The sequence below is a fragment of the Xenopus laevis genome, chromosome 5L, assembly GCF_017654675.1.
Source record: "Xenopus laevis strain J_2021 chromosome 5L, Xenopus_laevis_v10.1, whole genome shotgun sequence".
Lineage (NCBI taxonomy): Eukaryota > Metazoa > Chordata > Amphibia > Anura > Pipidae > Xenopus > Xenopus laevis.
In genome coordinates, this window is record NC_054379.1 from 17,121,521 (window position 1) to 17,144,615 (window position 23,095).

The window sequence follows — 23,095 nt, forward strand, 5'->3', positions numbered from 1 at the left end:
CTTTTCTTAAGTCAAGTATCAGAAAATTCTTTAATAAAAAACTATAAGTTACAAAAAAATAATTAGGATTCCTTTTATTAAGCAAAAGGTTAACAGACCCCCGTCTAGCCCTTACACCAAAGGCAACAAACACTGTTCTCTGTACAGGGAATGCCTCATAGGTATAACAGTACAACATGCTCATACATGGCCAATAACAGCTGCCAAATCTGGTTGTTGGGGACAAGTATTTATTGGCCTATATATGATCCTCTTTGCCAGTCCAACAGATATCTGGAACAAGCCCACATGGAAGAAGCAAGCCCACACTAATTAATCTACAAAATATACTGCGCAAACAAACCCAATAGCGACAGGTATTTAGCTTGCTGTGTTCATTCATTATTGAACTTTTGCTGTCAAAGAAAATCAATAAAAAATAAAAAAAAGAAAGATTAAGGAGAAAAGGAATGAAAATGCAGACAGTTTTGTAAATTGAATATAGATTGAAATTGAATATGATTTGAAATTGAAAGCCTGGGGAGCAGGAGGGAGAATGAAGGGTAGCTGAGCCTGAGCGAGGGGGGAGTGGAGAGAAAGGAAATTATAATGAAGGTGCCTGGTTGGTCCTCGGCACTTGGTGAAACCTGTCACTTGACACCTTTACTGGGATCTACAACAGAAACTACAGCCCGAGACAGTTCTGCAAGTGATACTGGGACTGGGCTCATGAGTACTCACAAGCCAACAGTGGGCAAACATTAGCCACAATGTCTAGTCAGGGAATAATGGTCAGTGCGCAGAGCTGTTGTACAAGGGGACTCCTAGAGCAGCTGTGTGTGGTCTAATAGAGATCAGAAAATAATAACACAATGATTTATATACACATAGCCCACCATTTCTTGCATCCACCCTAGATAGGATAAATGTAGGGGGTTGCAATGGTCTAACCTATAACTCATACATCTGGCTCAACCTGCTTTTTCCCCCCACCAACCCTTTCTCGGAGACGCCTTTCACCCATGGATACCCTATACATTCTCACCTCATGAGAGTCTGGAAGGAGGCAGTGTGGTGGCAGCCTCTCCCGTGTGTTTGTATCCTCTATATTCCACTGGGTCTAATGATCAGCCTGCCTTGTCTCTCCCGATAAGCACCCTTCTCCCTCCCCTTCTCCCAGCCATACAGAGCAGCCCACTCCCCCTGCTCCGTATTGTTATGCTAACAGTACAGCCCTACGGCTTGAGGGGATTAAACCACCCAGTTTACTTTTCCATTATCTTGACCCTCCAAGGCCCCCATAGCAACAGTCAGATTAATAGCTAGAATGGGCATTGTTCCCTTGAGTCTGCTTCCAAAAACATTTTGACCCTTCCCACTACTCTAAAGGGATATTAAACTGTACTGAGTATGGCAATTAAAAACCAAGCAATAAATAAATTACATTTATTGTACCGAGCAGTGATTGTGCCTCTCCTTTACTCTCCAACTGCTGAACTAAACACTCACCATCCCAAAAGCAGCCAGAGCCAACTAGGCTACCATTATTTTGCAAGCCAGTTGGCATCTTCTGGATCTCATCTAAGGGGACAAAACACCTTGTTGCCCATGGCCATTGTGCAAAAATTAGGGTAAATATCCATCAGATGCATACTGCTGTTGTAGGTATTTCCCTGGCTTCTATAAAGGAGTAATCAGCTTCAATGTACAACATAATCCTTAATCCTTATGTCTTCAAAAAGCCATCCAACAAAACTGACAAAACTGGGGTGCCTACGGCGGCCTGAAAAATTACAGATAAGGAAACAAATGTGTGTGGGACACAAAGCAGCCGCAGACAAAGCAATGCACTATACTTGCCTCAACACAAAACTATGTAAAGACAAAGATATAAACTTTAACACATTTATCAAGGGTTGAATCTCAAATTCATGCGAGTTTTTTTTAAGATGCCTTAAATTTAATTGAGGGAAATTTATTTTAAAAAAATCAAAAATTGTTAAAACTCAGACAAATTTTATCGATCTGAAAACTCGATTTGAACTATACAAAACGTGATTCGAGTTTTTTGTTCCAAAAAAAAAAACTAAAACTCGATTGTCAGGAAGGCTACAAACATCACCAAATTGATCCCTGGCCCTCTCCCATTGACTTATACAGTAATTCGGCAGGTTTTAGGTGGCAAATAGTCGAATTTGAAATCCAATTCAAATTTTTTTAAAAACTCAATTCCCTAGTCGAATTTTAATTTTCAATTCGACCCGTAAAGAAGAAGGCAAGGTTAAAACGAAGTAAGCCTTATCAGAAAGGTCTGTATAAATACACCATTAAACTCTCAGTAATGCTGCTCGGAGTCCTCTGTCAAAAGAAACACAGCATTTCTTTAATTCTATTTTTTACACATGAGATTCTGTATCAGACCTTCTGCCTTCAGCTTAAACCTCCTTCCCCGGGCGTGAGCATGCTCAGTTTGCTCCTCTTCCCCCCCCCCCATCTCTGCTGTTATCTGATCCCAGAGCTATGAGTGAGCAGGGAGAGACTCAGGCAGGAAGTAATGTCACACCAAGCTAATACTGCAGCTGCTATCCTAAATAAACAGAGCTTCTAGAGCTTTTTACTTAGGTATTGTAAAACATTTTACAGAATAAATATAGCATTCTAGCTTGCACTATTGCAGCTAATCTATTGGCAATAGAATGTATCTGTAGCTTTCCTTCTCATTTAATAAATGTTAAAAATATATTTTCAATATACGGTTTATAAAGGAAAAGCAAAATCCTGTCCTGAGGACATAAGGGATAGCATGTGCGGAAAAGTGCCTGTGTCCCTTTCAACAGAACCCAAAACTTAAACAAAAACCAAGGCAGAAGAAATCTGCATGGAATTCCTGCTTTGAACAAAGCAAAGCCGCAGTATAGTGGGAGTCAATAAAGCTAATCGTGTGTAAGCAGGCAGCTAGGTGCAGAGGGATTAGTTGCCACCAAGTTCAGAAATGACCCATTTCTGCGGATCAGCGCACGGAAGCTCTGTGGCCCAGTATTGGCATTCGCTGTTCAGACTATTCTAATCCCAGCAATTCAGATTCATGGCATTTCTGTTATCTACCAGCTGGGTTTGGCACGCAACACACCCGCAGAAAGGAAATTAGCATGTTTTTACCAGGAAGCCAGAGTTTAGAGAAAAAATGTAGACGTTCTGCAGCAAATGAACAAGAATGCTTGGAACCTGGCGGTTTCCTGATAACGGATCTTTCCGTAATGAGGATCTTTAGACCTTAAGTCTACTAGATACGCATTTAAACATTAAATAAACCCATTAGGCTGGTTTTGCTACCAATAAGGATTAATTATATCTTAGTTGGGATCAAGTACAAGCTACTGTTTTATTATCACAGAGAAAAAGGAAATCATTTTTTAAATACGTAGATAATTTTGGTAAAATCGAGTCTATGGGAGATGGCCTTTCCGTAATTTGCAGCTTTCTGGATAATGGTTCCCATACCTGTATAAGGACAGTACGGAGGAGAGAGAAAGAGAGGTCGCCTACCTGATTCTCTTGACGGGAGGTGTTCATGGCGCAGGTAAAAGTGTGCTTCGTTCCTCTGCGTGCCATACTTGTGCAACACCTCACACATACGCTCGTTATCTGCCACAGGCCGCTCTGAAATACAGCAGGGGGTCAGGATTTAGGCAGTGGTTACAACAAGGCACTTAAATAAAAGCAGAGCAACCAAGGTTCCAAGCCCAAATGTATTCCACAAGAAGAGTGCAAAGGGGAATTCTGCAAGTCTGTTGTTATGTGATGCCGTTACATTGACCAGACAAAGAAGAAGGGAGGGGGAAAAACTGCTTCCAGCCATTTCATAAAATAGGCACAAGTACACAAACCTCTCTGGGAAAGAGAAGTCTATAAATGCAAATAATACTATCCAAAATCTGTATACAAAAAATGACACCCTGAACATGACCCGCATGGCTTGCTGTAAGCTTGGAAGAGAATGCCCAGGGCCCGGCAACAGCCAGGCTAGTAATTACAGTCACTAGGGAAGCCTAATAAATGGACACCTTAAATACGGTATGTATGTATGTATGTATGTATGTATGTATGTATGTATGTATGTATGTATATATATATATATATATATATATATATATAAATAAATTTATTTTAGTATACAACCTATTGCTCAATTATCCTGTATTTTTGAATCATGGCGTGATTTTCTATCTATGCTTGGTACAGGGCTTGGTGGTTGGATGCCTCTGATCACATGGTGTGGGAGGTGATACTGGATTGGGGGAGTGCGCTTTGCTTTTACCTGTTTATTAGGCTGTTTTTAGTGCTATGAAAAGATCGAAATGGTGGCCCTTTAATATGTGATAAATAAAACATTTGTATTTTTTAAGGTTCTCAGTGTGCACTTAGCCTTTTCTAAGAGTACGTGTATATGTATATATATTATATACACCATTTAAAAGGATATAATTTACAGGATATCCATGGCTCTTGTGTATTATAAGGATATTATAAGTTACAAATGAGTTCCATGAGCATATAAAAGCACAAGGCCAAAGGCTTTTGCAATCTACATTATTTCCCCTGCTCAGTTCTATCACTCAATATTACAGGAGTTACAGGGCAGGGAAAATAATTTTTTTCCCCAGTTAAGTTCTGCCCAAGCTCTGCCCAAGCTGAACAGCAGCAGGTAAGCCAGTTGTACATTTGTATTAATTTCATGACTGCAAATATAATTAAATCTAAAAATGAACTTACAAATGTAACCAGAAGAGCACTCTGAGCAAAATACGTAGAGTTAGGGTGGTGGCACATGTAGCGTTCCAGGAGATTAGTCACCCAGCGACAAATCTCCTCTTGTTCGAGCGACTAATCTCCCTGAAATGCCTTCCTGCTGGCTAGAATGTGAATCACAGGCAAGATGGCACTGATCGCTTAGTTCTCTGAAGTCGCCGAAGTTGACTCAGGAGGGCTAATTTGGAAAAACAAAGCTATTAAGAGTGCCATCCTGCCGGTGATTCACATTCTAGCAAGCCGGAAGGCATTTCAGGGAGATTGGTAGCCGGAACAAGAGATTTGTCGCCATGGGAGGGTTTAAGGTTCCTGCTGGACTGGGATGATTTTTTCCCATGCAGCTTACAGATAGTAGGCATGGGATCAGCTCAAGGCAGCTATGCACACACTAAAGGTGGCCATACACGGGCCGATAAAAGCTGCCGACAGACTGTGTCGGCAGCTTATTGGCCCGTGTATGGGGGCCCCCGACGGGCTTCCCCGATCGAGATCTGGCCGAAAGTCGGCCAGATCTCGATCGGATGGGACAGAAAATCCCGTCGGATCGCGGCTGCATCTGTTCGTTGATGCGGTCCCGCGATCCAAACGCCCGTTTGCCGAATGCTAGGATCCGATCGTTGGGCCCTAGGGCCCACGATCGGATCTGCCCGATATTGCCCACCTCAAGGTGGGCATATCGGAGGGAGATCCGCTCGTTTGGCCAAACGAGCGGATCTATCCATTTATGGCCACCTTTAATCATTTAAAGAGAAGCCAAACAATGAAGCCTATAAACAGCATTATGCAAAGCTTTTTAGCAACAATAATACCCAGGATAAAGGGATATGGTGGGGAAGGAAAACAATCTTGCTTTAAAGGGGAAGTTTAACTTCCAAAAGTAGCAGATTACTTGTTCCAAATAAAACAATGACAAGGATTATAAGGCATCTCTACTCTAAGCAATCTCTTCTTGTGACATAAACCCAAACAATACCAATTGTGTTTAGTGAAGATCTCAGGACAGAAGGGCTAACCTTTGGTCTTCTTGCTATTGCTCGACTACAACTCCCAAAACATTGGAAAAAGACTGGTCTGCCAAGAGCAAGGCTGTCTGCTATTTACTTTGTCTGTTAGTCTTCCTTGTACTCAGTAAAATTCCCCGTCAGTATTAAGTTTCCTTTTTATCTGTCAAAGAAATCTGAATACAACACGCTGAACTCCTCCTCAGGCATGAAACAGCGACACACCACTCATTAACCAGCACTGAGTCTGCTTCTGACGCTGATAGAAACCAGCCCTGTCCATGTGTGAGACGAAGGGCAAATAACACTAGCATTGTAAATATTTCTAATAAGTTTGGAGAGAGGAGATGACATCATGTCGTTAGTATCAGAACAGAACTGTCCAAACATGAGTGTGTGTGTGTGTGTGTGTGTGTGTGTATTATTTACGGATACAGATTTACTGCTATATTACATTGAGAACCTGTACTAGTCAGGTGCTGCCTTCATAGCGCTGACGTCTAACTTTCACTTTAAGGAGTACACAGGAACAAGGTGAGATTATTGTGTGATTCATAATAAAATTGGTGAGAACCAGTGAGCCGTACCTGTGCCTCGCCACACCTCTGCTAAATGACAGTCTGTTTCCCCTGGCTCCTTGCAAAGCTCTATGACATCCCGGCAGGTGGTTTCTGGTGTGATCGGCACCTCGGTAAAATGTTGCTCGTTGTTACTAAGGTACACGGTAAGGAACATCTGCAAAAGGTTAAAAAGACATGGCCTGTTAGATCATAACTGGAGAAATTGGTAACTGTGACCATATAAAGGCACAAGGCTGCAGGCTGAGTTATACAGGGAACTCTGAGTATCACTCATGTATTATAAGGGATAATGTACCCCCTACTGTAAATGATAAGGATATTAGAAGTCACTGAGGGGTTGTTCTGTGACCATATAAAGGCACAAGGCTGCAGGCTGATTTATACAGGGAACTCTGAGTATCACTAGTGTATTGTAAGGGATAATGTACCCCCTACTGTAAATGATAAGGATATTAGAAGTCACTGAGGGGTTCTGTGACCATGCAGGCTGAGTTATACAGGGAGCGCAAAAGGATCACTAGTGTATTACAAGGTATTATTACTCCTACTGTACGTTATAAGAATAGTATAAGTCACTCGGGTTTATTTGCCAGTACCTCGTTGGAATGCTGGAAGTTGCCTCACACAGGCAACTTTGGGCGACTATAGAAAATGCATTGCCGCGTGTGTATTAGCGCAGGTGACTTTTCATTGTAGCCTATAGGAAAAAACGCTGAGGCAGTTCAGGGAGATAAGTCGCTCAGAAGATGAGGCGATTAGTCTCCAGGCGACAAAATCTCCCCAAATCTCCTCATGTGAACCAGGTCCGGACTGAGAATTCAAATAGGCCCTGGCATTTCAGGTACACAGAGGCCCAATCAGCCCACAGAGAGGACCAGACAGCCTCACCAGCCAACTAAATACTGACTTTCTATGGCACCTTATAGCAGCCCCTCTGGCATTTGCCAGAACCCACAGATTGAAAAGTCCGGGCCTGGTGTGAACTAAAGCTGGCCATAGATGTTGCGAAAAATCATAAGATGTACGATCGTTCGAATCCCACTAATCGCATGATAATTTCGAAGGATTGGTCGGCTTCCCTAAAATCGGTCGTTTGGCAAGAAGAATCGTCGTATCTTTGGGGAGCTTAACCCTAAAGGGATAATATGATTACAGAGTCCTATGCTGAAAGTTCAGTACATCACGGGATACGGGGGTCACGGGATATCAACTCCCTGTATGTAACTAAGGTCTCTGGTTACGTTTGTGATGGCTTTCCCCAAGCAAATATCTTCTATCCACGTAAATAACCAGAGGAACAACAAACAGGCGTGTGCAAATCCTGTGTCTTGTGGACACAGAGGAGGGGCAGTGACTGTCGCACACCATTATACACACTGGATGGGATCAATTCGGAACCCCCCACCCCAATAAGTGCTTGAGATCATACATAACCCTCCCAAGGTAATGTTCCGCTCAGCACGGCATGAGGCAAAATTATTCCTGATCGAAGCACTTTAGCCAATGAGGCAAGATCAAAGCAATTGCAGGTAACTACGTTTGACTAACGATTAAATCTGCAGGTCAGACAGTTCCTTTCATTAAAAAGTAATTCTGACGTGAGCCTTCAAAGGACGGAGCATTCAGCCTCGACTTTATTGGCACTTGTATTAAAATGTGACCTCTCTGCTACTGCCTCAAACGAAGGGACTCTGCTGTGGTGCATAACAGCACTTCAACCTGTTGCTGAGGGCAGTGACAAAGATTTGGCGGAGATTAGTCGCCCATTGACAAATCTCCTATTCTTTGGGTGACTAAACTCCCCGAACTGCCTTCCCGACATCTAGAATGTAAATCGCCAATGGGATGGCACTCAGAAGATTTTGTTTTCCAAAGTCGTCTGAAGTTGCCTCACGAGGAAGCTTTGGGCGACTTCGGAAAGCCGAAGTGATCCGAGTGCCATCCCACCGATGATTTCCATTCTAGCTGGCAGGAAGGCAGTTCGGGGAGATTGGTCACCCAAAGAGGAAGCGGTTTATTGCTGGCAGGGGCGTAACTACCGGGGGTGCAACTGGGCCAGGGCCCGCACCCCCGCAGGACCCCCCCCCCCCGGTAGATCGCGCGCGCTGCAGCCGGCTGGAGTCGGCTGCAGCGGCAGTGAAAAATCACGCAGACGAGGGCGAGCCCGGCTGCACGGCCCGCCCCCACCAAGTTCCGTTACTGATTGCTGGGCAACTAATCTCCCAAAATAGCAGCGTGTGCCCTGGCCCTTAAAGTGATCCAAACACTGTGTGACGCCACATATTGCTGCCCATTGACCACAGGCCTCTCAGTCCTAAATGTGAAGCTTACAATCTAATGCCCCTGACACACACACGCCGGGACTTCTCAGAAACCGATTAACCAGCCTGTATGATTTGGGAGTGTTGCAAGAAGCAGGAGAACCACCAACACACAAACTCCCTGCGCTGTTTAGAATGACAGGCATGGGACATGTTATTCAAAATGGTTGGAACCTGGGGGTTTTCCGGATAAAGGTCTTTCTGTATTTTGCATCCCCATACCTTATGTCCACTAAAAAATCATTTAAACTTTAAATAAACCCAATTGGATAGTTTCACCTCCAATAAGGATTAATTATATCTTAGTTGGGATCAAGTACAAGCTACTGTTTTATTATCACAGGTATGCGATCCGTTATCCGGAAACCTGTTATCCAGAAAGCTGCAAATTACAGAAAGGCCGTCTCCCGTAGACTTCATTCTATCCAAATAATCCAACTTTGTAAAAACGTTTCCCTTTTTCTCCTTAATAATAAAACAGTAGCTTGTACTTGATCCCAACCGAGAGACTATTAATCCGAATTGGAGGCAAAACAAACCCACTGAGTTTATTTAATATTATATGATTTTCTAGCAGGCTTATGGTATGAAGATCCAAATTACGGAAAGATCTGTTGTCCAGAAAACCTCAGGTCCTGAGTATTGTAGATAACAGGTCCCATACCTGTACTGAGAAAAAGGAAATTATTTTTAAAAATTCTAAATTATTTGATTAAAATGGAGTACAAGCTGGGTGCTAACCAAAAATAGATACATGGCACCATAGAAAGCACTCGCGGCAAAAAAATTAAAAAAAATTATATATATATATATATATATATATATATATATATATATATATATATAAATATATATATATATAAATATATATATATATAAATATATATATATATAAATATATATATATATATATATATATATATATATATATATATATATATATATATATATATATAAATATATATATATATATATATATATATATATATATATATATATATAAATATAAATAAATATATAAATATAAATAAATATATAAATATATATAAATATATAAATATATATAAATATATATATAAATATATATATATATATATAAATATATAAATATATATAAATATATATATATAATATATATATATATATATATATAATATATAAATATATATATATATATAATATATAAAAATATAAATATAAATATATATAAATATAAATATAAATATATATATATATATATATATAAATATATATATATATATATATATATATATAAATATAAATATAAATATATAAATATAAATATAAATATATATATATATATATATATATATATATATATATATATATATATATATATATATATATATATATATATAGTTTGATTTAACCCTGTAACCACCACTATTCAAGAGGAATATGGAATTGGAGTGTGGCTGCTGATATATAAATATATATACACACACACATATACTGTATAAGGAGACCTTTAACCGCCCATATGAATGTACGCCTGTATGTTATTCAAGCATTTATGAATGCAAAAACATTTTTTAAAGAATGCATATTTTAGGTGCTGCACTGGCTATTTTCCTGTGAGTCCGGGTGGGGAGGGCCGGGAGCAATGCGCAGCCAGTCACAGCATTTGGATAATCACAGTTCAAACATAAACAGACAATTCCGCAGAGCTCAGAAAGAGAGCGAGTTCAGTGCCTGTAGATACAGAACAAAGTCCATACAAACTGGCTGCGTATATATATCTAACAAATACTCACTGTTTCCTATCCCTGCATATACATGGCTTATACGGGGCCCAATATATCCCATATTCTGCCAAACTGGCTGATATTTGCCCCGTTTAACTGGCTCAAATATCAGTTGCACCCTGCAATGCAGACACAATGGTCTAAACCGCACAGTGCATTTGTTCATTGGTTAAAAGAATAAAGGGCAACCCCCCTGCTAAAATAATATGTACGACAGCAAAATAAGCCGAGCAGGGAATCTACTGCCCAATTAATGAGATCATAAGTGAGCACATGAATGACATCACTCAACTTGATCAGAGAGATGATGCCATAAAGTTTAGCAGGATAATTAAGGACAGGTAGAAATGTTCATTACATGGGGCTACTGTAAATCAAAGCGATATGCAGTGATTTCAGGGAGTTTTTTTGCCAAGAGAGTTCCTATTAGTGGACTGAAAGAGACAGGGAAGGGGGCAGGGAGTTGGAGAAGCTCCATGTATTATCCACAAGTCTGAATGGTAAGCAGGGTGGGGGATATGGGGGAAGGGTACAAGGAATCTAACCTGTCACATGGATACAATTACTGCACTTGTTGATGGGATAACAACAAAGCAGCAGCAAGTGCCCATTCCCACCATTGTCCTATGTGCGCTGCTTACCAACTGTACACTATCTACAACTCCCAGCACCCCTACAGCTGTAAGTTATAGATCTGCTTTTGTTTCTGTTTATAATAGAAAAGCCAACAAAGTCAGTTATATCCTTAAATATTTGAAACTAAAGGACATCATTTCTGTAAAATGTATATAAATGTATCCTGGGACACTTTCACGCTGGGGGCGAGGTCAGCAAGGGATTTAAGAAATAAAAAAAAAAAAAAGATTTTTTTGCTGGTTCAATTAAAAGTAATCAGCTTAATCTATGAATGCAAAGATGTTAATACAATCAGCCTAAGAAGGGTTAATCTCACATGAAACACATGTTATCAAGGAAACCCTTTGTATACAGGCCTTTGTCCCAAAGGAAGCCAACTGCATTGTTTTGCCTGCCGATGGCTGCAGCGATACCAATAAACACAGGAACTAAACTCAAGGTAAACCCTACTGCACCCCTGCCGTAATAATACATTTCCTTATGATATTGCCTTATTTGATTCATGATATAAACATTGGCCAGTTTACCATATACATGTATGGGACCTTTAAATTAACTTTCCGTATGTAAATTGTAGTTTTTTGAGTTATTTAGCTTTTTATTCAGCAATCTGGTTGCTAGGGTCAAATACCCTAGTAACCATGCACTACTTTGAGTAAGAGACTGGAATATGAGCACAGAGGGTCTGAACAGAAAGATGCATAATGGAAAAAAAAACAGCAATAACAATAAAATGTGTAGCCTTACAGAGCATTTGTTTTTGTTTTTTTTTTAAAATGACCCCCCCCCCCCTTTAAAAGCCAGACAGGGCTTTTGATTCAACAGTTCTCCAGTTAGGAATTTCAGCAACCTGGTTGCTAGGATCCAAATTTCCCTAGCAACCATGCATTGATTTGAACAAGAGACTCAAATATGAATAGGAGGGGGTCTGAATAGAAATATGTGTAATAAAAAAAAATTGCAATAACTATACGTGTCACCTTACAGAGCATTTGTTTTTTTAGATGGGGTCAGTGACCCCCATTTTAAGAAGAAGACAAATAATTCAAAAACTATATAAAAAACAAAAAATAATCAAGGTCAATTGAAAAGATGCTTAGATTTAGCCATTCTACAACTCGCAGGTGAACCTCCCCCTTTAATTACAAACTCTACAAGGAACCCACGACTCTGTCTAATATTCACTGCTTTCCCATCATACAGAAGAGAGACTGTCTCATCCCTAGGAAAGACATGTGAACCCCCTGCCCACATAGGAAGGTTGTTTATGGCTATTATATATATATACTAATTAGCTACAGGGAACATTTAACCACATCAAGTGAAACTGACACTTATGTAACTGCCTACTAAACACCACTGTGGCAATGCCATGATTAAAGAATAGTATTTTTCACCTTGCGTACCCACAGTCATTGATACCAACACATGCACATTAACAGTGAAACCAATTAAAAGACGTATAATGCGGACCACTAGCATATTAAAGGGGAACTCCACCCCAAAACTGTCTTTTGACTAATGAAAGAGTGTCTCAAGAAGCTTCCCAATCTACATTCAGTACACATCCCCAATGGTTTTACGTGCAAATTAAATTGCTATTGAATAAAAAAAATGAATGTGTCTGGCTGTTAACATTTTCTGCACTGGTGGTTCTGACTCCTGAAACAATGTAAATTGAAGAGGCCTCGAAGTGAGTTGACAGTTTCAAGAGTCAGAATCAGAGATGGGATACTGTTTTCATTTGCAATTAGGAATATCATAAAAACAGCTGAAATAGTTCAATGAGTGTATATTTTAAAAGGTGATTAGAATATTTTTTATCAACATGACATAAGATAGTTGCCCTTTAAGGGTCTGGCCACACAAGAAGATTCTGGGAGATTAGTCGCCCCCTCGTGATACAACTTTGGGCGACTTCAGAAAAGGAAGCGCTGTGTGTGCCTTCCCCCAGGCAAATATTAATTTTAGCCGGTGGAGGGCAGGGGGAAGGCAGTTCGGGGTGGTTTTCGAATCCGAAGAAGAGGAGATTTGTCGATGGGTTGGCTAGTCTCCCCGAATCTGCTTGTGTGGCCTGAACCAAACCAAGCTGAAGAGATAATGAGGAGATTAAGAGCAATGCATCACATTAACAGACACATCTTTAGCAGCTGCCAAACAGACAGATCACCCCCCAACACACACGTATATATACAGTATATATCAATGTATTGTTACTCACAACAATACAGGGGAATAATGTTTTTATGTCAGTATCAGAGAGACACCCACTGGCTCATCATGTAAACACCAGGGATGTCCTCACACTGGCCCTATGCTGACAAGCTGAAATTCAAACACACCCCCAGGGCCTTTTCTCCATCAGTCGCCCAGAACGGAGTCACCCTATAACTCCAGAGTCACATGGGGCCGCATGGAACACAACAGTGGTGTAACTAGATGTTACTGGGCCCCACAGCAAATTATTTTGCAGGCCACAAAAATTTCTAGATATTGACCTATACCTCCTGGTCCCCCCAGCAGCCGCAGGGTCTGCTCCTCTATAGAACACAAAGTATAACTAATAAACCCGCTCCACTGCAATATATTACTGACAGGGAAAGGTGACCAACTGCAGCTTTCCTCATGATATAAAATCCAACCCAGTGGGTGTGGCTGATACTATATATTCTTCAGACATGATTGCAAGCACAGATACATATAAAAAAATAGATTATCAAACCCTGTCCAATTACAAACCAACATGCAGCTGCTTTCTACTAAATACAGGGCAAAGATCACAACCTACCTGCTGCCCTTAAAGGAGAACTATCGCAAAAATGAAAATTTTATATATTCGTCAACATAGTGAAATAAAAAAACTTTCTAAACATGATCGATAAAAAATGTTGTACTGTTTCTGAAACAATCAAGTTTATCTTCACTCGCAGCATCTGGTTCTCGGCATTCAGGAGTTGGGTGTCAGATATTCATTGACAGTTACATCCAATATAATACACAAAAGCCATGAATATCTTGTAAATTATATCCTTATAAATGGTGAGTAGTGATGTCATCAGTTATAAACTGTGAGTAGTGATGTAATTTCTGTCACATGACTCACTAAAATTTGTGTATTATAATTAATAAAGTTCCCCCAGTTGTAAAATATAAGGATATTATAAGTTACCTCGGAGTTCCATGACCTGTATAAAAACACTCGGCCTTCGGCCTCGTGTTTTTATATGGTCATGAAACTCCTCAGTAACTTATAATATCCTTATATTTTACAAGAGGGGGTCCTTTATTCACTATATATCTTATAGGGGGCTCCTTTCCTAGCAGATGTATTAGAGCTCACTCAAATAACTGATTCCAGTACAAACAAAATCTAGCAAAATAACAGACTTAGGTACAAATCCTGCATGTAGAGTGGGAATATGTCTGGTGATTTTAAAAGAGTGAGCTCTAATACATGTTTTAGGCAAAGGGACCCCCCCCACCAAAGGCAGCATTGGACTGAACTGTCATTCAAAATCCAACTCCCAACTCCTGCACGAAGAGAGAATGAAGAGACGAATAGGGAGAGCGAAGATGAACTTGATAATGTCACAAACGGTTTAGAATTTGTATTTGATATTTAGAAAGCTTCTTACTTCTGTATGATGAAGTTTATATTATAGTTCATTTTCGTGAGTTCCTCTTAGAAGGGGTGGTTCACCTTCGAACAACTATAGTTGTTTTCAGATAGATCACCAGACTTTTTCCAGTTACTTTCTATTTGTGACCGTTGTTCGAATATTTAAGTGTCATTTTTGCAGCTTCTAAAGCAGCTCTGTGAAGGAGGGTCGCCGACCTCCCAAAACTGACCTAAATTGATACAATTAATGGATACATTTGTTATCTTTGTCCCTATCGAGCAGGCGGCTGTTAGAACTGATACAATAGTTACTAATACTCCACAGATGCTGCTGAGAAATGGATCAACTAATGGAGTAAATTGTAACAGTTCAGAATCTGCACCTGAATTACTGAGCTGCCAGACTCAAACACCAGAGACATGAACATTCAACTTTAAGGGGGTTGTTCACCTAAAAGTTAACTTTTAATGTTATAGAAGGGCTATTTATTTCTAAGCAACTTTTCAATTGGTCCTCTGTTTATTTTTCATAGTTTTTTTAATTATTTGAATTTTTGCTTCAGACTCTTTCCAGTTTTCAAATGGGGGGGTCACTGACCCCTTCTAAAAACATATGTTCTGTAAAGCTACACATTTTTTGTTATTGCTACTTTTTATTCCTCCTCTTTCTATTCAGGCCTCTCCTATTCATATTCCAGTCTCTTAATCAAATCAATGCAGGGTTGTTAGGGGAATTTGGACCCCAGCAACCAGATTGCTGAAACTGCAAACTGGATGCTGAATAAAAATAGCTAAATAACTCAAAAACCACAAATAATAAATAATGAAAACAAATAGTTCAGAATATCACCCTGTAGCAAATACTGGAAGTTAATTCAAAGGAGAACAACCCCTTTAAACTTAGATTTTGGAAAAAAACAGTAAAAAAAACCAAATAAAAGTCTTTATTTCTGGGGAACAATCTGAAAACAAATGAATTGAAAAAAGTGTCTGGAATATGAACAAGCCCTTTAAGGGAAGAGTAAGGCAAATAAAGTAAAGAAAGTAATGAAACAATAAGAAGCAAGTAGCAGAAATCCTGTATAATCCCCAGTAACACAGAGCCGTGGCTAAATGGCTACAGGTGTCCCCAGCCCAGGAGAATATAAATATAAGTCAACCTCCTCCCCTCAGACTGACCCCCCTCACCAGGCGGAGTTGACTGATCTCATCGCGGTTCATGTGGTTAAGAATATTCCTGATGGTGACTGTGGACACTGGCTCCGTAGGTGACGCCGATCCCGAGCTCTTCCCATCCGTTCTGTCGCCAGCAGCGGCAGACATCTTACTTTTTCTCCAGGGGGCGCGGCTTCTGCGCGGTGCATCACTTCCGTAGGGCGCGGCTTAGCTCCAGCGGACGCTACCATTTGTTATTCCCGGTGACGTCACTGCGATAGGATCCTTGGATTTGCTTCATGTCAGCGGGGGAGGCGTGTTGCTGGTATATCGCCACCGAACGAAAGAAAAGTGACCCTATTTGCCTCTAGATTCCTAGTTATATATTTGTTTATCTCATTTAGAATTCACCTTTAAATATTGCTGCAGGATTTGTTGTTTCTGCACTGCTAAACTTTCTTATCTGCATGGAGCCCTCGCTATTGGCTAGGGGTGATGCAGCAGTGGGGCAGGTGCAAGAGCTCAGGAATTTACTAGCTACTAATGGCAAACCCCAAGATTTCCCTGAATGCTAATTGCCTGGACCCTACAAAAGGGGCAATTCCCAGCAGTTTGAAGCCTACCCATGTGCCATTGCCTTAAAGGGATCCTGTCATGGGAAAACATGTTTTTTTTCAAATGCATCAGTTAATAGTGCTACTCCAGCAGAATTCTGCACTGAAATCCATTTCTCAAAAGAGCAAACAGATTTTTTTATATTCAATTCTGAAATCTGACATGGGGCTAGACATATTGTCAATTTCCCAGCTGCCCCTGGTCATGTGACTTGTGCCTGCACTTTAGGAGAGAAATGCTTTCTGAGCACGTCACATGACTTGGGGCAGCTGGGAAACTGACAATATGTCTAGCCCTATGTCAGATTCCAAAATTGAATATAAAAAAATCTGTTTGCTCTTTTGAGAAATGGATTTCAGTGCAGAATTCTGCTGGAGCAGTACTATTAAAAAAAAAAATTTTCCCATGACAGTATCCCTTTAAGAATGGATGCACTGGGGTCACAAATAAGGGAAATACACTCAAAATTGCCCCAGTATTGTCCAGATGATTATCACCAGGAGAGGAAGCAAACCCTGCGACTGCAGGGGGACCCATGAGTTCCTACTTAACCAACAATTTTAATATAAATTAGTAAAACTTGACAACCTCTGGATATTTTGGGGGCCATGAAATAAATATGCTGTGGGGTCCAATAACATCCACTTACGCCACTGATTATCAATCAGGGCAATATAAGGGGAATTTTGAGCATTCGAAGTTGAAGTTCCGAAGCCATGAATGGATCCAAAGCTAAAGACCTGAAGCCACAAGTTCAGTTCTACTGAACACCAATGTGTTTTTTTTTTTAAATTTTATTAAACCCCTGGCCACCAATGTATTATTTTAATATTCTATAGGCCTTGCCACCAATGTTTTTTTTAAAAAAAAATATTCTCTGGGGCCCGAATGTTTTTTTTAACATGTAAGGGGGGGGGCATGGCCACCAATTATTATTATTATTAACATGTATTTATATAGCGCCAACATATTGCGTAGCACTGTAAAGTAAATGTGATTATACAACTACATCACATGAATTACATATATAGAATATATGGAGTATCAAACATCACAATCAAAACAGGTACAAAGAGGTGAGGAAGGCCCTATGCATAGGCATACAGTCTAAAGGGAAGGGAGTAATACACAAGGTGTGGGAGTGGGCAAAATCGAAGTAAGTGGGTGAGAAATGTGGTGTTGTATGTGGTGTTGCGTTTGGTAGTTAAGTAGAGTGAGGGTAGGCTTCTCGAAAGAAGTGCGTTTTCAGAGATTTTTTGAAAGCAGAAAGGTTGGGAGAAAGTCGGACAGACCGTGGGAGAGCGTTCCAGAGGAGGGGTGCAGCCCTTCCAAAGTCTTGAATGCGAGCATGTGAGGAGGTAATGAGAGAAGAGTTGAGTAGCAGGTCAGTAGAGGAGCGTAGTAAGCGAGTGGGTGAGTATATAGAGATGGTCCAATGTGTTTTAAAGAACTTTTATGGATGGCCCTGGCGCAAATGTTTTTTTTTTCTTAACTGATAGGGTTGCCCTGTTCACCAATTATTATTTTTTAACTTGTGGGGGCCCTGACCACCAATGTTTTTTTAAAAACTTTTATGGGAGGCCCTGGCGCCAGTGTTTTTTTTTTAACTTATAAGGGGGTCCTGACCTTCAATGGCTTTTTATAAGGTGTGTAGAGGGTTTACCGTTTTTAGCACTGTCTGTGTGGCCAGGATCTGGGATGAGGCCCATAAAATTTTGTTGTACGGGGCCCCGTGATTTCTAATGGGGGCCCTGCTTACAAGTGAAAATGACAATAGTGCTGTTGGGTTAATAGGGTCGGTGCTTATTGGTAAATATCAGCACTTACTGGAATGGAGGACAAATGCAACACCAAGCCTTGGATCAGATGTTATAGGTACACTGCAGGCAACCTGGTCATGGATAGGACAATGTTATATCATGGTTCAGTCAGACACTCTGTAGTTGATATGAGTTGAAGTTCAACTGAAGAGCGACAGGTTGGACACTATAACATAAATGATGGAGGTGTGTCCAGTGCACGGCCCTGAGTGGTGTATTTTGTTAAGTGTGAACAAAAGGGAACAGATTTTGACATAGAATTACAATTGTGCTGCTTCTGGTCTTGTAACCTATAGTAACCAATCAGAATAATAACATGACCTGCATAACCAGTTTCTAGTTGAAACAAGACAAAGTTCGGCATATTTTTGCTGAGTTACTAAACTGATATCTACAGAGCCCCAGTTAAGGGGTGATACATAGGGATGCTGTTAGGGGCCTCATAATGGTGGGACGGTCAAACTGACCAACCAAAAGGAAATAGTGTTTGTGGTGGAATGGACAGGGTTTGGGCAGTTCATGGGTGTGTTTATAGTGGCCATTGGACTGGGTGCAATGCTGTATTAGTTCTGAATTGGAGCCCCATTCTACAGGTGGTCTGTGGGGAATGGGCTAGTAATCGTGGCCATCTGGAAAGATTATATGTCTAACTAAGTAGTATGGGGCATCCCTAGATAATCTTCTTACCCCATTACATACATCCATTTATATATTTAATATAACAGCTTCCACGTATTTACATCCAGCCATGCCTCCAATCAACCCCAAACACAGCTCGCTTTCCGGTAAGTCCTTATTTGGGTCTATAAATAAGAGTGTGTGCTGCCCAATCAGGGACAATATGGAGGAATGATGTTATAAACTGTAAATGGAATTTAGGTGTGAAAACCCCCAGCAGTGATGTGTCATTACTGATCCTGGTACATTATTATTCAGCCATGTGCATCTGTTACATACACTGCACTAGCACATACGGATGCAGCACACGCATTTACTCTGAGGTTTATTAAGTCATATCCTTATTTTTAGCAGTTTTTGGAGCATTATCTGTGCCATATGGAGGCTGGCATCCTGGCAGAAGAATAAGGAGGAAGCTGTGGGCTGCATTGTGACTCAGGAACCAGCAGAGATGCTTCGGATATTCACCGTTACAGTGGCAAATGTTTGTTCAAATTCTTGGTCAGATTTGTTTTTTCCCAGTTATTGGCAGCTGTAGTTGTTTTTTGACATTTGACCCCGCCAAACTATGGCATACCCTTCCGTAAAGCTGATTGCACACTTAACGTTCCAGTCCTTTGTATTGCCAGTTTAAAGGGGGGATAATCACATATAAAACTTGTAAAGGTGAACCAAGTTTTCTGAATTACAGATATGGGACCTGGGGGTTTCCGGATAACGGATCTTTCCATAATTTGTATCTTTATACCTTAAGTCTACTAGAAAATCATGTAAACATTAAATAAACCCAATAGGCTGGTTTTTGCCTCCAATAAGAATTAATTATATCTTAGTTGGGATCACGTACAAGTAGGGTTGCCACCTTTCCTGGAAAAAAATACCGGCCTTCCTATATATTTATCTTTTATCCCTATTAATAACATAGGGCTCAAACATCATTTTTACCGGCCAGGCCAGTAAAATACCGGCCAGGTGGCAACCCTAAGTACAAGGTACTGTTTTATTATTACAGAGAAATAATTTTTAAAAATTCTAATTATTTGGATATAATGGAGTCTATGGGAGACGGTCTTTCCGTAATTCAGAGGTTTCCGGAAAACGGATCCCATACCTGTACAAGTAGACTCACCACATCACACTGGGGGTCCAGGTGAACACAAAACAATTCTTGCATAAACGGCCCCTCACAAACAGGACCAAATGGATGCAGTGCATTATTTTATCTAAAGGTTCCGACACCCTTTAATTTTGTTTAAAAAAAAGCCTGATGTGGTTTGTGTTTCCATAAGGGCACTAAAGCTGGCCATAGATGTAAAGATTTTTAAAAGATCTGATCGTCACCGTGAGACCCCGATTATCTCGAAACGATCGTACGAATTGTTCATCAACTAAAAAGACCAATTTGCCAGGAAAACAAAGGGGTGCTGCCTGCTTGGCCCTGCAAACATAGATAGATTGCACTGGGACCGACAACGATTTTATAACCTGGCCGATCAATTTTCTGACAGATGTCGGCCAAAAAATCGTAAGATGTACGATCGTTCGAATCCCACTAACCGCACGATAATTTCGAAGGATTGGTTGGACGTTTGGCAAGAAAAATCTTTGCATCTATGGGGACCTTAAGTCATAGGCTATTAACAAGCAAGCTGCACACAAAATTTCAATGAATTTGATCCAATCAGAAAATCACTTTTGTATTTTTCAGGCATTACAAGATGTGAATTTTATTCTTATTTTTTCCGTTTACAACTTTTATTACATTTCCCCGCTTAGGAGAAAAAAAAATCACAAGTAAGAATAAAAATTTCACCTTAGGGGGAAATGTAATAAAAAATAATGTAATGTAATGTTCCCCCCTTTAGATTATAAGCTCTCACTATGGAAGGTAATGGAAATAATGTATAGTCTCAATGGATGTGTAACTGCTCTCTGTCTGTTTATGTTACATGACTGTCTCTTTATAAATAGATGTGTGGCTGTTCTCTGTCTTTGTGACAGTTGATAACAGTGTCTCAGTGTTTGATGTGCTCCAGGCACGACAGCTCTTATATCACTCGGGCAATTCATGATGCGTGACTAACGTTTAAAAGATTCTTAGTGGCCCAGCAGGAGTGAATCTCTTATATAATACAATTAGAGGAATGAATATTAATTTCTGTTTTTGAAGCTTTGTGTGATTGCTGATTGCAGCCTAATCTACATAATTAGAGGGAAGTGCTCTTAGGCTGAACAGAAAATAGAAGGGCTGTAATTTTCCACTGAAAAGAAAAAAAAATATTATTCTCATAGGAAAGATGTACAGAGAAGGAGTAGGGTTACTGAATAGAGAGATTATACATATATTTCACTTGTAGAAGGACTGCCTGTAATTTCCCTAAACAAAAAGTTGCCTAGAATGATATTTTCTTTCACTATGCAAAATACTATTTTTGGGTGAAGTTCCCCTTTAAATCTGTTCCGTTTGCGTGATTGAGGCCAATACAGAAGCTTCATTGGACAGTGCTTTAAAGGAGTGGTTCAGTTAACTTTTAGTATGTTATAGAATGCATAATTCGAAGCAACTTTTCAATTGGTTCATTATTATTTCTTATTTTTATCGTTTTTTAATGATTTGCCTGACACTTTCTGGCTTTCAAATGGGGGGGGGGTCACTGACACCGTCTAGAAAGCAAATGCCCTGTAAGGCTACAAATGTGTTGTTATTGCTACTTTTTATTATCCATCTTTCTAATCAGGCCTCTCCTATTCATATTCCAGTCTCTTATTCAGATCAGCGCATGGTTGCTAGGGTAATTTTAACCCTAGCAACCAGATTTCTGGAATTACAAACTGGAGAGATGCTGAATAACTCAAAAAACACAAATCAGAGTCTCTTCTTCATGTTAAGGGTTAAGTCAAAGGTGAACAACCACTTCAAGATGGGTGAGACTCAGTAGGGAAGTGTCATTTCCAGGATTTGCCAGCCCCATGTGACCCTGCACCAACAACTGGCAGTTAGACAGATGCTGGAATTGGAGTTTGACTCCCATACGCCATACACTCGGCATAGGAATCCTCCATTGGTAGCACCACATTCCTGACTGGTGACTCACAGGCATTGACTCACAGTGAATGCAGATTAGTGAGAGCAGGGTCACCACAGAGCTCACGAGTTGAATGGGCTGCTGGGAAATCTGACGCCTCTGTATGTGTTGATGCCCTAGCAACCTGGCACCTCCGATTCAACCCCGGGGACAAAGGAAAATCAAATAAATGAAGCCAAGTCAATATTTATGTGGCTCTTCACCTTTCAAAGGGAATTGTTCAGAGCCAACTGCATCCTACTTAGTGACTCAAACAGGGGAATAGTCTTCCCAGCTGCCACTTTAGGAGATTTATTATTTATGAGCGACTGCAGGCGACAAATCTCCAGAAAATGCCTCTCCAGAAGTTTCCTCCAGAGGCAGCTTGGGGCGATTTAGCGATATGTTGATCATACCGCCAGGGATTCCAATTATTTCCAATGGAGAAGCATTTTCAGGAGATTTGTCGCCCGCAGTTGCTCTTAAATAATCTCTTTATCGCCGACTGTCCTTAGGCGTGTATTAAGGAAAGGTGGTAACAGTAGGGCAGTTGCAAAAATATTTAGGGGGTTATTTACTAAACCTCGATTTTTAACTGGTCAGGCTTTTATGGGACAAAAACTTGAATTTTTTGTGAATTAAAAAAACTGGAATTTTTTGTGAATTAAAAAAACTGGAATTTTTTGTGAATTAAAAAAACTGGAATTTTTTGTGAATTAAAAAAACTGGAATTTTTTGAGATACTTTATACCCCGATGCTAAAAAGCTGCCATCTCAGACCTGGCGGGTCAAGTATAATCAATGGGAGATGTCCCTATCCCAATTGGAAGATACTGAGGTCTGCGTTGGGTTAGCTCGATAATCCAATAAATTCTGGGTTTTCAGGCAAAAACAAGAAAAAAATCGAGCGATTCAGGGGGGGGGAAAAAGTCAGAAAAAAATGTAGGATTCGAGTTTTTGCTCGATTTTATAATTTTTTTAACCAATCTGATTTTATTCGAGTTATTTTATTAATAAATAAGGTAAAATAGGGGATGGGAGTTTGGTCAA

General features: G+C 40.1%; 1 protein-coding gene across 3 annotated transcripts in view; it reads right to left on the minus strand.

Annotated features, from left to right (window-relative positions):
* tp53bp2.L (tumor protein p53 binding protein 2 L homeolog) overlaps positions 1-16,002 on the minus strand; it is a 35,678-nt gene extending 19,676 nt beyond the window's left edge. The window contains 3 exon segments of one of the 3 annotated variants that reach the window (NM_001093615.1): positions 3,526-3,639; positions 6,377-6,524; positions 15,901-16,002. In NM_001093615.1, coding sequence (NP_001087084.1) covers positions 3,526-3,639; positions 6,377-6,524 — 262 coding nt within the window. In that variant the 5' untranslated portion in view covers positions 15,901-16,002. 3 annotated transcript variants of the gene reach the window in all.
* Between the last annotated feature and the right edge of the window lie 7,093 nt (positions 16,003-23,095).